This window comes from Bombina bombina, chromosome 5 (assembly GCF_027579735.1).
Source record: "Bombina bombina isolate aBomBom1 chromosome 5, aBomBom1.pri, whole genome shotgun sequence".
Classification (NCBI taxonomy): Eukaryota; Metazoa; Chordata; class Amphibia; order Anura; family Bombinatoridae; genus Bombina; species Bombina bombina.
The window spans coordinates 143000024-143014945 of NC_069503.1; the positions used below are offsets into that span (position 1 = coordinate 143000024).

At 35.6% G+C, this 14922-nt stretch overlaps 1 protein-coding gene across 1 annotated transcript in view; it reads left to right on the plus strand.

Moving 5' to 3' along the window:
• PTH1R (parathyroid hormone 1 receptor) overlaps positions 1 to 13936 on the plus strand; it is a 760867-nt gene extending 746931 nt beyond the window's left edge. The window contains exons 11-13 of the mRNA XM_053713727.1: positions 3492 to 3633; positions 9734 to 9775; positions 13345 to 13936. Of these exons, the coding sequence (XP_053569702.1) occupies positions 3492 to 3633; positions 9734 to 9775; positions 13345 to 13707 (547 nt within the window). The 3' untranslated portion in view covers positions 13708 to 13936. The remainder of the gene's footprint in view (positions 1 to 3491; positions 3634 to 9733; positions 9776 to 13344) is intronic.
• The last annotated feature ends 986 nt before the right edge of the window (positions 13937 to 14922 follow it).

Here is a 14922-nt window from a genome sequence, read left to right on the forward strand (position 1 = left end):
CTCCTTCTAATGAATATTCTGGAACTGGGAGCGATATTCCATGCTTTTCAGACTTGGCCTCAGTTAGCAACTCTGAGGTACATCATATTTCAGTCGGACAATATCACGACTGTGGCTTACATCAACCATCAAGGGGGAACAGAAGTTCCCTAGCAATGTTAGAAGTCTTAAAATAATTCACTGGACAGAGACTCACTCTTGTCTAAAAGCTATCCCTATCCCAGGTGTTGAGAACTGGGAGGCAGATTTTCTAAGTCGTCAGACTTTTCATCCGGGGGAGTGGGAATTCCCTCCGGAGGGGTTTGCACAAGATCAAGCAGGAGAGTGCTTTGGTGCTTTTGACAGCGCCTGCGTGGCCACGCAGGACCTGGTATGCAGATCTGGTGGACATGTCATCCTTTCCACCACGGTCTCTGCTTCTGAGACAGGACCCTCTACCTCAGGGTCTTTTCAACCATCTAAATATAACTAATCTGAGATGGACTGCCTGGAGACAGAACGCTTGATGTTATCAAAGCATGGCTTCTCCGAGTCAGTAATTGATACCTTAATACAGGCATAAAAGCCTGTCTCTAGGAAAATTTAACATAAGATATGGTGTAAATATCTTATTGTTATGAATCCAAGGGTTACTCATGGAGTAAAGTCTGGATTCCCAGGATATTATCTTTTCTCCAAGATGATTTTGAGAAAAGGGTTGTCAGCTAGTTCTTTAAAAGGACAGATTTCTACTCTGTCTATTCTTTTGCACAAGCGTCTGGTAGGTATTCTAGACGTTCAGGCATTTGGTCAGGCTTTGGTTAGAACCAAGCCTGTGGTTAAAAATGTTGCTCCGCCATGGAGCTTAAAGCTGGTTCTTAAGGTTCTTCAAGGAGTTCCATTTGAACCTTTTCATTCCATAGATATCAAACTTCTATCTTGGAAAGTTCCTTTTTGGTAGCTATTTCCTTGGCTCATAGAGTCTCCGAGTTATCTGCGTTGCAATGTGATTCTCCTTATCTGGTTCTCCGTACGGATAAGGTAGTCCTGTGTACCAACCTGGGTTTTTACCTAAGGTGGTATCTAACAAGAATATCACTCAAGAGATTGTTGTTCCATTCTTGTATCCTAATCCTTCTTCAAAGAAGGAACGTCTATTACACAATTTGGACGTGGTTCGTGTTTTAAAGTTTTACTTACAAGCTACTACAGATTTTCATCAAACATTCACCTTGTTTGTTGTCTATTCTGGACAGAGGAGAGGTCAAAGGACTTCAGCAACCTCTCTGTCTTTTTGGTTAAAAAGCATAATTCATTTAGCTTATGAGACTGCTGGACAGCAGCCTCCTGAAGGGATTACAGCTCATTCTACTAGAGCTGTGGTTTTCACTTGGGCCTTTTTTAAATGTGGCTTCTGTTGAACAGATTACAAGACGGAGTATTGGTCTGCGTTTCATACTTTTTCAAATTTAACAAATTTGATACCTTGCTTCTTCGGAGGCTATTTTTGGGAGAAAGGGTTTTTTACAGGCAGTGGTAACTTCCGTTTAAGTACCTGCCTTGTCCCTCCCATCATCCGTGTACTTTAGCTTTGGTATTGGTATCCCATAAGTAATGGATGATCCGTGGACTGGATACACTTAACAAGAGAAAACATAATTTATGCTTACCTGATAAATTTATTTCTCTTGTAGTGTATCCAGTCCACGGCCCGCCCTGTCACTTTAAGGCAGGTAATTTTTCCATTAAACTACAGTCACCACTGCACCCTATGGTTTTCCTTTCTCTGCATGTTTTCGGTCGAATGACTGGTAATGGCAGTTAGGGGAGGAGCTATATAGCAGCTTTGCTGTGGGTGGACTCTTGCAGCTTCCTGTTGGGAAGGAGAATATATCCCATAAGTAATGGATGATCCGTGGACTGGATACACTACAAGAGAAATAAATTTATCAGGTAAGCATAAATAATGTTTTTTCTCAGAAAACTAACTTTTGCCAAAAAGTGTATTGATCTAAAGGGACCTGCATCTAAAAATTCTGAATTTATTTTAGTTGAAAAAGTGTGAATTAAAATCTGTTTAAATGTATTGTGCACTTCTTCATCTTTGGTTATGCCCCCTAATGCTGATTGGTTGATAGATACAACAAGCATTTGTAACTATCATATCATATCATATGTTGTCTTAAAAATAAATCCTGCACTTTCATAAGCATAGAAAGGTGGATTTTGGTGACACTTTAGAACAATGGACCCAACAAGATGAGTAATTAGTAGGAAAAACTTATGCTTGTCCTATTAATCAATTACCCTTTCTGTAAAGAAGTACTCCATAAAAAGGTGACCTAAGGCCATAGCTGAGTTCAAACCACTGACCCTCAGTTTGTCTGATTTGTTCTCTGTAAGGGACATTAAAGTCAATGTCATTTATTTCTATATCAAATCTACTTCATTATTTTTGTTTCCGTTGTTAAAAAGTATATTTATATATGTTCAAGATCAGAATGTACTGATTTGTGGCTACACACATATGCCTATAGTCTTTAGCTCATCCGGTGTGCTCAGCTAGATCTTAGTAGTACTTTGCTGTTCTGTAGATGACTTTAACTATGTGCTTAACTCCGTTGCAGGGATTAAACACAAAGAGGTAGATCACAATCTTATGATTTATCCACAGACATCTCCATAGATTTATGCAATCACTGTGCAACAACACATTACAGCATTTTCTTTTATGTCCAGTTATGTCCCCATAATACGATAGGGAACATTCGATTATCTTGAGTCTAGCACCGGATCAGCCATTTGCTGCTTGAACCTGTTTGAGTACAATGTTTCTTTAAATCACTGCATTAATCTGAAATTAAAAAAAAAATAGTAAATTAATCTGTGAGCTTCTGTATTGTAAACTATATAAACGACACAAAACTAAATATTAACATATTTATAGTAATAATGGACCACTCTCAATTTGAAGTCTATCGGAAATATCCTCTGTTCTGTGCTGTGATCTTATTTTTCAATTCATACAGTTTTAAAATTCTAAGCTGGTGAAACAACACAGCACATTACACAATCAATATTAGCCAATAGACAGAACAGTAGGATATGAAAACATAGCTAAAGGCAGCTTGTTCATTCCTGTGAAGGCAACGTGTGTCTCAGCCAGGACACTAACAGTTAGTGAACAAAGAAACCATTGCAGAATCATATTCCCCTAATGAGATACAAATCATTTACATGGCAGAGCTGCGCTTGACAGCAATGAGTTTATGTGGGTTATAAAATGTCTCTGTACAGATCTCTGGTTTACCTTTGCTGATACAACATTTACAAATTCAAAATAAGAAGAAAAAAAAGCCTCTCTGTGAAAATGATGTTTTCCATACGTGGAATTCATATTTACAGATACTGGGGCATTATGATGTTAGGATCTATGCCATGATGGTTTTTTTTTTTTTTCTGTCAATCACAGCGCATTTCATACCTTGCTCAATGTCTGTGTTTACCCGCAGGAAGCTGCTTAAATCAACTCTTGTGCTGATGCCGCTCTTCGGAGTTCACTATATAGTGTTCATAGCACTGCCGTATACTGAAGTGTCAGGGATTCTTTGGCAGATTCAAATGCACTATGAAATGCTCTTCAACTCTTTCCAGGTACTGTACACTGCTTCAAAATGTATTGTAAATTATCGTTTTGATACATATAGGAGAAACAACAGATTTTTCATGTTTATAAAGGCAGTTAAAGAGATAGGTGACTGAGCTTAGGGACTAACATCATTTTTATAGCCATAACCCTCCTGAACCATGAAACTTCTGATAAGCTCCTCTTCGAGACTTGGGGGCTGATTTATCATGTGTCTGGCGGACATGACCCGCTGTAGCGATCATGTCCAACAGACATCGATAAATGCAGATAGCATACGCTGTCGGCATTTCTCATTGCACAAGCAGTTCTGGTGGACTGCCTGTGCAATGCCACCCCTGCAGATTTGGCCGCTAGCAGGGGGTGTCAATCAACCCAATCGTATGCGATCGGGTGGATTTATTTAAGACCGCTGCTTCTTAACTCCTGTTTCCGGCGAGCCCAAAGGGTTGCGCGGAAACATATGTATTTGGTCCCATTCGGCCCATGATAAATTGGCCCCTAAGGCTTTAAAGTGATACTCAAGTCAAATTAAACTTTCATTATTCAGATAGAGCAGGCAATTTTAAAATAAAATTCCAATTTACATCCATTAACAAAATGTGCACAGTCTTTTTATATTTACACTTTTTTTTGTCAGCAGCTCCTATTGAGCATGTGAGTTATCAGCACTTTCTATGTGTGCTGTTGCTTTGCATCTATTTAAACCTATAGCTTACTATCGTTAAATAAATTTTTCTTGTGTAGATTTAACCACTTAACGACATCCAGTGCACCCTGTTAAATGTTAAAGCATTTAATTATTGCTCTTTTGCTTATATAACTATGCATTTAACCTATACAAAGGGTTAAACAAATAGTTAAAGTCCCAGCAATGCACAACTGGGACCTATCTGAGAACATCTGGTGAGCCTATAAAATCCTAAAGTAGCCTCTGATTGGCTCTACTTAAGAAACCCATTGGACAGCACACAAATTTAATAAAATATGTGTTTAGCATTAAACGTCATTACTGGAAGAGCTAGAATGGAGCCCCACTGAGAAGTTGCTTGTAAAGAGAAGCCTGTATTTTCTATGCCCTGCACTGCCTGTGGCACACTGGGCATGCCCCTCCCATTGCAGACCTGACCTCAACCTCTAGGTCTACTAGGAGACCTACTGTAGAGAGCTATAGGCGATCTCACTAGCACTTTGTCACCTCTTCTATTTGCATGAGACCCGACCACAACCTCAGAGAAGTGCCCCAATTTATTCTGTCAACACCTCTGAACAAGACAGTGTGAGATTAGCTCTGCACTTTTTTTATCTGGACCTTTTCTTCAAACTTCTACCATCATTTAAGCATCATTAGGACATTGTTCTTGATTTTTCAGTAGTCACAAGATCTGGTTGTTTTTGTGCATCTTCCAAAACTGGTGATCTGAGTGAAACACAATACTCCCAGGAAACCAGTTAATTCTTAATATAATACATTTGGGTCATTATCATATATCATATTTATAATATTTATTTTTGTTCCTTAAATTTGTGGTAAAAAATGGTACAAAAGTTGTGTTGTGTTTACCAGAAATGATGCCTTATTGCCTATGTTATCATACAGCAAGGTCTTTTTATTTAGGGTGCCAGCACCGCATAGGAAAGAGAGCAAACCCCATGCAAAATGTATTTTGCGGCCAGGGTCAGACTAACCTTTTAGGCAGTTGGTCACCAGCCGAGGGCCCAAAGCTGGGGAGATTTGGTGCCCATCCCACCTCTTGATATGAAATAGAAGTGTAAGTTTCTGTTGCACTACAATTTTACAGTGACCAATCAAACATGTTTGTTTTCATATGTCAATGCGAATGTGCTGCTTGTGTGCACATGCACATTGACAAAGTATACTGGCAGCAGACGTATTTGAATGGGCCTACCAGTACTGAAAATAGACATGGCCAGGTAGAGTATGACTGGAGCAAGGTGAACAGGGCCCTTAACCTTTGTTTGCCCGAGGGCCCCATGGGTTGTCAGTACTTAGGGCTGCGGAACCTGATATTAATAATAATAATAATAATACTCCACTGTGCGTGGCTTATCAAATTCAAAACCATTCCATTCTATTTCAAAAACTACACAAAAACATGTTTATCAAATGGATTAAAAAATATATATTTACAGCAGCTTTTCATGAACTTCTACACTTTGAACCTATTGAAGACCCATTGTTGCCGATATTATTATTTAGTTATTTTTTACTTTCTACACAGCCTTTTTTCAGTGTCAAGGTTGTGTCAAAGTTCTCTCAGTTTACATGTTAATAAACTCCTCTTTTCTTTACTAAAAAAAGGAAGGGTCTCTCAGCTTACCTTATTAAACAAAGACTTCATTTCACACCTAAATACTGCAATAAGTTAAATGGTGCTCTATGTTATTTTATCCTTTAAGATTAAAGGCTTGGGCAGTTTGTTTTAAATCATCTAAAGACGCTGTTGCCATAATACCAAAAATCCCACAGATCAGCGGTAGACGCTCAAATATAGACTGTGCATAAAATAGAAAATTAAAGGTCACAGCGCAGCCATAGCTGTAATTCTGTCATCACGTTGTGGTATTTGCAAGTCTACTGGGGCATGTGAACATAGAACGCAGTCAAACTGGTTCTATTTTTAGCTCACATTTTATATATATATTTATATATTTTTTAGCACCGGATTTTAGCAACACCTGTGAATTGGGACCTCAGTGATTTGTAGACACTGGATAAAGTGTAACCTGAGCTAATAAACTCAGTTTTATAAAATATTTTATGAAATGTAGGTTTATATAATGATAAAACAAATGCATTTATTCTCATGACAATATCATTCTAAATACAGTGGAAAAGCAAAAAAGTGTTCTCTTTATTTGCAAAATTATTACAATATTTGACAATACATTGGGTTGTATTATTTCTCAAGCTGCAATAAAGATCAGGTTAGGTTCGATTGAAGTAAATGGGAGCTGTTAAATGGTCATTTTCATTCAGTTCACATTAATGACTTTTGCCTAGCCTAATGCTAATATTAATGTGCAAAAATAGGAGTCTACCTCTGCTAGGTGTAAAAGGATAAAATACCCTTTACAACTAGTATTACAAAATGTTAAACACTTGTAAAACTTGTGAAACACATGCATTTTAAATACAATAATATAAATACTTGAGAATAATGTTGGAACTATACATTACATATAAAAGGTACCTATATATGAATATAAAATATATCAACTCCTGAAATAAATGTTAAAGCAATAAGTCATAATTATATAAATAAAATATTGCTTAAAACTAGAAAAGAATATATGTTAGCTAAACATAGGCATCTTAAATAGATGTAAATTAAGTAGTTTATTTTATATATATATTTATATATATATATATATATATATATATATATATATATATATATATATATATATATATATATATATATATATGTGTGTGTGTGTGTGCATGTATGTACCTGTTGCAGATGAGTTGGTATGATAAAGTTGATTATACATATATATATATATATATGATCTCCGTTTCTTATGCTGGGAGTCCGTTGATTAGTGCTGCACGCACTATTGAAGATTATGAATTGTCTTGAAGAAGGCCTCTGGATAGGCCGAAACGTCGACATTCTTTAATTGTGAAATTGACATTATGAATAAAGATTACATACTTCATAAAGTCCTGTGAGTGCCCTCCATCTACAAAGCTACTCTCTCTCTCTCTCTCTCTCTATATATATATATATATATATCCATTATCGTTCTCTCAAATAACGAAAGATTATAAATTGTAGCATGAGGTAAGAGTTTAGTGCTGAGGAAAAGACCGTAGCAGCCGCAGCTAAGCGCTAACATTTAGTGACTGTCTATTAGAATTGGCAACAACAATCTACTGGGAACATAGACATATAGAACACTGCTTAGTTGTCTATACAGATCCATCAGTACTAAGAGATTGCTCACAGGATTCTCTAAAGGAATTTTTTTCCCTTGATAGCTGTGTTGTACCTTTATTTTTTACATGCAAAGGATAGACACATAAATTGCTTATTTAGGGACAGATTACAAGTTGTGAGCTAACAGCTATGTGTGATTGATATCGGGTTTATCGTGACTGTTTGCTGTGTCGAGTGTATCGCTCGTATTACGAGTTGAGAGCAATTGAAGTTAACGCGCGTCAGAATAGCGCATCCTCAGAGCTCTGGTTAACTGTTTCGGAAACAAAGAAAGTGTCACAAAACACATAAAAAATACAATCAAAAGTAAAGTTACTCTCCTAATAACACTATCTAACAAAAAAGTATTTTTAAAAAAAATGCACAAAAAAGTTATAAGGGCTCAAAGATATGCGGTCTCACGTGTTAGAAAAAAAAGCAGGCAAAGGGCTTTAACATAGAGATACATACATATAAATGTCTAAATTTGTATATGTATGTACAGTATATATGTTTATATGTGTGTACATATGTATTTATATGATTATGTGTATTTATATGTGTATTTATGTATTTACAGACATGTATACACATATAACCACATAAATACATATGTACTCATATATATATATATATATATATATATATATATACACACACAGGTGGCCCTTGTTTTACAGCGGTTCAATTTACACAGTTTCAGAATAACAACCTTTTTTCCAGTCATGTGACTGCTATTGAAAAGCATTGAGAAGCAGTGCATTTATTAAAATAGCCAGTACGTGGAGCTGTCCGCTTGTGTTGCAGCAAAGCCAAGCAAGCTGAAATTAATCAGTTTAACCAGACCTGAGCTATCGAACAGATTTCAAAGGAACAAGATCTTCCTGTCTATAAATCAGTCCAGATTGGAATGCATAGAAAGAACTGTTTGCAGAAAAATGCAAGTGAAGTCTGTGTTGTGTGATTATTTTATTCGGTTTATAAAGCTGTTTAGCAAATGTTTTTGTTCATTTAACTTAGTTTAATTATATATTCTGTGTTGTGTGATTATTTTAATATGTTTATAATGCTGTTTAGCATTTAAAGTCTTCATTTCAAAGCTTTAAAAATAATGTATTAGGTGTTACTTATGACAATTTTGAGAGGGGCCTGGAACCTATCTCCCTCACTTCCCATTGACTTACATTATAAACTGGGTTTCAATTTACAACGGTTTGGATTTACAACCTTTCCTTCTGGAACCTAACCCCGGCGTAAACTGAGGGCTACCTGTATATATATAAGTGCATTGGAGCCTTTTACAGTCAAGTAGATGAAAACATGAAAAAAACATATTTATGCACCATTCATATTTAATAGTTTTATACTGTGTATTTACTGTAAATATTTCACTTTCCAATGTTCTAAACATAGCATAATATGTTCTGAGTATTTATAAATAGATATTCCTATAAATATCTGCATATATCTATACCTATGTATAATCATACATATTTTACCAAAATAAATCAGATATTTGTAGGTATATGTACTTATGAAAAAATAAAACATATTCTGCTATGTGAATAACATTAAAATGTGAAAAATTCATATTTCCATGTCGGGTAAGCACACTTAAGAATATGCAAACGGGTTTGTGTGCAAGTTAGGTGTTTTTTTCCACTTATTTTGCTTCGTTATCTTCTGTGGGGGAATACATTAATGCATTAATGCATGCGTGATATCAGGTTAGCGCGCAAGAGAAAACCATTTACTTTCAACTTGTAATACGAGCTTTCTTTGATGCGGGCAAAAAGCTTTCTTCTAGAGGAGTTAGCGAAGGATCATTAAATACCACTCCACTTGTAATCTGGCCCTTAATGGTAACAATCATAAATAATGTACCACATAATTACCAAAATAACTGAAATCATAATCATGAGGTTAACATTTAAAATGGTTCTTTATATTACTAATGTATGAAGTTTTTTCTGACAGTTCTGATTGGACACCTCTAAGAATGTTACATATACTAATTTTAATATAACCCTAATCCAATGTATTTTATTTGTCTATTATTTTGTTTCTCAGTACTCAGGGAACAATAAATGTGCTTTACATTTACTTATGGAATAAAATGTGCACTGATATTAAATTTTTAATCTTTTTATTTATTTTTTTGCAGGGATTTTTTGTTGCAATCATATACTGCTTCTGCAATGGAGAGGTAGGTATTGTAAGTCCTTTATCACTGTTTTAAAATGGTTTATTGATTTATCTGCTTCAAGCACAAACATCCTAATCCTAATTTTTTTTTACTTATTTTACTAATGAACAATTTTTAGTTATAATCATATATTATTATTATTATTATTATTATTATTATTATTATTGTTTTTATTATTAAGGTAATTGGTTTGGTTAAGCAGTCATCACCCCCTTATAACTTATAGGGGCATAAAACCAGTAATTGTAATACAGTTCTCTCTAAGGTGCAGGTAAAGATGGTGATCTTTGATGATAAAATGATTAAAATAAATGGAGCCACCCCCTTTTCGGATTCAGCCTGTTATAATAGTGTTGCCCACCTTTCTGCCTTATGTGTGATGATAGCCATGCTTGTAATAGTATTCCTCACCTTCATGCCTTATGTATGATGATAGCCATGCTTGTAATAGTATTCCTCACCTTCATGCCTTATGTATGATGATAGCCATGCTTGTAATAGTATTCCTCACCTTCATGCCTTATGTATGATGATAGCCATGCCTGTAATAGTATTCCTCACCTTCATGCCTTATGTATGATGATAGCCATGCTTGTAATAGTATTCCTCACCTTCATGCCTTATGTATGATGATAGCCATGCTTGTAATAGTATTCCTCACCTTCATGCCTTATGTATGATGATAGCCATGCTTGTAATAGTATTCCTCACCTTCATGCCTTATGTATGATGATAGCCATGCTTGTAATAGTATTCCTCACCTTCATGCCTTATGTATGATGATAGCCATGCTTGTAATAGTATTCCTCACCTTCATGCCTTATGTATTATGATAGCCATGCTTGTAATAGTATTCCTCACCTTCATGCCTTATTTATTATGATAGCCATGCCTGTAATAGTATTCCTCACCTTCATGCCTTATGTATGATGATAGCCATGCTTGTAATAGTATTCCTCACCTTCATGCCTTATGTATGATGATAGCCATGCCTGTAATAGTATTCCTCACCTTCATGCCTTATGTATGATGATAGCCATGCTTGTAATAGTATTCCTCACCTTCATGCCTTATGTATGATGATAGCCATGCTTGTAATAGTATTCCTCACCTTCATGCCTTATGTATGATGATAGCCATGCTTGTAATAGTATTCCTCACCTTCATGCCTTATGTATGATGATAGCCATGCTTGTAATAGTATTCCTCACCTTCATGCCTTATTTATTATGATAGCCATGCTTGTAATAGTATTCCTCACCTTCATGCCTTATGTATGATGATAGCCATGCTTGTAATAGTATTCCTCACCTTCATGCCTTATGTATGATGATAGCCATGCTTGTAATAGTATTCCTCACCTTCATGCCTTATGTATGATGATAGCCATGCTTGTAATAGTATTCCTCACCTTCATGCCTTATTTATTATGATAGCCATGCCTGTAATAGTATTCCTCACCTTCATGCCTTATTTATTATGATAGCCATGCTTGTAATAGTATTCCTCACCTTCATGCCTTATGTATGATGATAGCCATGCTTGTAATAGTATTCCTCACCTTCATGCCTTATGTATGATGATAGCCATGCTTGTAATAGTATTCCTCACCTTCATGCCTTATGTATGATGATAGCCATGCTTGTAATAGTATTCCTCACCTTCATGCCTTATTTATTATGATAGCCATGCCTGTAATAGTATTCCTCACCTTCATGCCTTATTTATTATGATAGCCATGCCTGTAATAGTATTCCTCACCTTCATGCCTTATTTATTATGATAGCCATGCCTGTAATAGTATTCCTCACCTTCATGCCTTATTTATTATGATAGCCATGCTTGTGATAGTATTGCCCACCTTTCTGCCTTATGTATGATGATAGCCATGCCTTTAATAGTGTTGCCCACCTTCATGCCTTATGTATTATGATATCCATGCCTTTAATAGTGTTGCCCACCTTTATGCCTTATGTATTATAATAGCCATGCCTTTAATAGTGTTGCCCACCTTCATGCCTTATGTATTATGATAGCCATGCCTTTAATAGTGTTGCCTACTTTCATTCCTTATGTATTATGATATCCATGCCTTTAATAGTGTTGCCCACCTTCATGCCTTATGTATTATGAAAGCCATGCCTTTAATAGCATTGCCCACCTTTATACCTTATGTATTATGATAGCCATGCCTTTAATAACATTGCCCACCTTTGTATCTTATGTATTATGATAGCCATGCCTTTAATAGTGTTGCCCACCTTTATGCCTTATATTCTATGATATCCATGCCTTTAATAGCATTGCCCACCTTCGTGTCTTATGTATTATGATAGCCATGCCTTTAATAGCATTGCCCACCTTCATGCCTTATATACTATGATATCCATGCCTTTAATAGTGTTGCACACCTTCGTACCTTATGTATTATGATAGCCATGCCTTTAATAGCATTGCCCACCTTCATGCCTTATGTATTATGATAGCCATGCCTTTAATAGCATTGCCCACCTTCTTGCCTTATATACTATGATATCCATGCCTTTAATAGTGTTGCCCACCTTCGTACCTTATGTATTATGATAGCCATGCCTTTAATAGCATTGCCCACCTTCATGCCTTATGTATTATGATAGCCATGCCTTTAATAGCATTGCCCACCTTCATGCCTTATGTATTATGATAGCCATGCCTTTAATAGCATTGCCCACCTTCTTACCTTATGTATTATGATAGCCATACCTTTAATGGTGTTGCCCACCTTTGTACCTTATGTATTATGATATCCATGCCTTTAATAGCATTGCCCACCTTCTTACCTTATGTATTATGATAGCCATACCTTTAATGGTATTGCCCACCTTTGTACCTTATGTATTATGATAGCCATGTCTTTAATAGTATTGCCCACCTTTCTTCCTTATGTATTATGATAGCCATGCCTTTAATACTGTTGCCCACCTTTCTGCCTTACGTATTATGATATCCATACCTTTAATAGCATTGCCCACCTTTGCACCTTATGTATTATGATAGCCATGCCTTTAATAGTGTTACCCACCTTCATACCTTATGTATTATGATAGCCATGCCTTTAATCGTGTTACCCACCTTCATACCTTATGTATTATGATAGCCATGCCTTTAATAGCATTGCCCACCTTCGCACCTTATGTATTATGATAGCCATGCCTTTAATAGTGTTACCCACCTTCGTACCTTATGTATTATGAAAGCCATTCCTTTAATAGCGTTTCCCATCTTCCTCACTTCTGTTCTTTGATAACTGTGCCTTTAAATGCATTGCCCACTTTTCTGCCTTACATATTTAATACCCGTGTCTTATATAGTGTTGCCCACCTTTCTGCCCCGCACAGAGATAGTGTACGGTTACTACTTATCTATTTTTTAATAAACATTAAATATATTCTAGCATACATTGAGCACTAGTTCAATATATTAAAACATTCCTGTGTGAAAAAATCTAAACTAAGTTTAACCTGTTTATTTACATTATCCATGTCATTTTGTCTTTAATTTAATTGGCTGTGTATTTTCTGTCCTATCAGGTACAAGCAGAGATTAAGAAGTCGTGGAGCAGGTGGACACTGGCACTTGACTTTAAAAGGAAAGCAAGGAGTGGGAGCACCACATACAGTTATGGACCAATGGTCTCCCACACCAGCATTACTAATGTAACCACAAGAGGGCCTCTCGCTCTACATCTCAACACTAGACTTGTATCTACTGCCATTAATGGCCATAGGAACTTGCCAGGTTATGTAAAAAATGGCTCTATTTCTGAGAACTCTATACCTTCTACTGGTCCAGACCAGTATAACAAAGAGGAGGAGTACCTCAATGAGACTGGACTCTACAATGGGGAGAGGCTAAGTCCTGCAGCTGAAGAAAAAAGGGAAACCGTAATGTGAATGTTCTTCTGGGCATCTGGACAGGAAGTGCAAGTGGACACACAATGATTTTCATTAAGAATTTTATTTAGTGGACAGGTGGAAACAAAACGAGCTGGAGTTCAATGTAAGATGAAGTCAACACGTGTCTTTGTCTTTGTTGCCTGCTTCCCAAGTGGTAATGAAACCTTTGTTCCTTAAGAGAAAATCTTTAGTCTGTTCTGAACAATAAAGAAAATCAGTCACAAAATGTACCTTATAGTTCATTCCTCAAAGGCACCAGAGCACAATAGAATTCACAATTAAGTAATAATCTTCATAAAACACACAACATGTGTATGATGTACAACTTCATTCTGTTCAATGACTTTTTATTTTTATTTCTAATGTTTTCATGTATCAAGAGAGTTATTTATAAATCCTCTATGTTAGAGACATGGATATAAAATGTTGTGGTTGCTTTTTCTAAAAAATACTATAGAGCAGTTTGCAAAAAAAAAAAAAGTTAATTATTGACAGTGTTAACGGCCAATCCCGAGTGCTAATCTTTCAATTTGTCTCTGATAATAACCTCTTTGTTAATCCACTGTGATAGTAGCCTTGTGTAGTATCTAATTAATAATTCAGAACCGCTTGAGACAAGAAGAGTAGGGATGCGCTTTCTTAGAGCATTTGGGAAATTAAATTTAAGAATATAAACTAAGCTCGTTTGATCTGGCAGGAAGATATATGCAGGTAGCCGTTCCAGATAATCTACCACTTTTATGTAGGTAATAGAGAAAATAATTGTAAGTGACTGTAGTTCACAAAGGCAAAAAAATATATATTTTAGAACATATTACAGCTATGCAATTAGCCATAGTTAACTGAGAAACCAATGACACACTGCTTAAATGTAACATATCGTTATGGATGGAATACATTCTTAGATGCAGAGAAAAAAAATAAGACTAGCAAAAAAATATTTGTTACAGAAAAATACTTTGTTTTAAAAAGAAGTGTAGTAATTAATGAATTATTAATTAAATATGCATTAATATGAGCAAACATTGATGAATATTATATAAGAACAACATGTTCATGTATAGATAAAAAATATGTGATAAAATTGAAGCACTTTCTTATTAGATTTATTTATCACAAAAAAGTTTTTTTCACTACTATATTTTAATTGTTTTCTAAGTCAACTTAAAGTGATAGTAAAGAATGCATTATATAAATGTTGTTATGCATTTT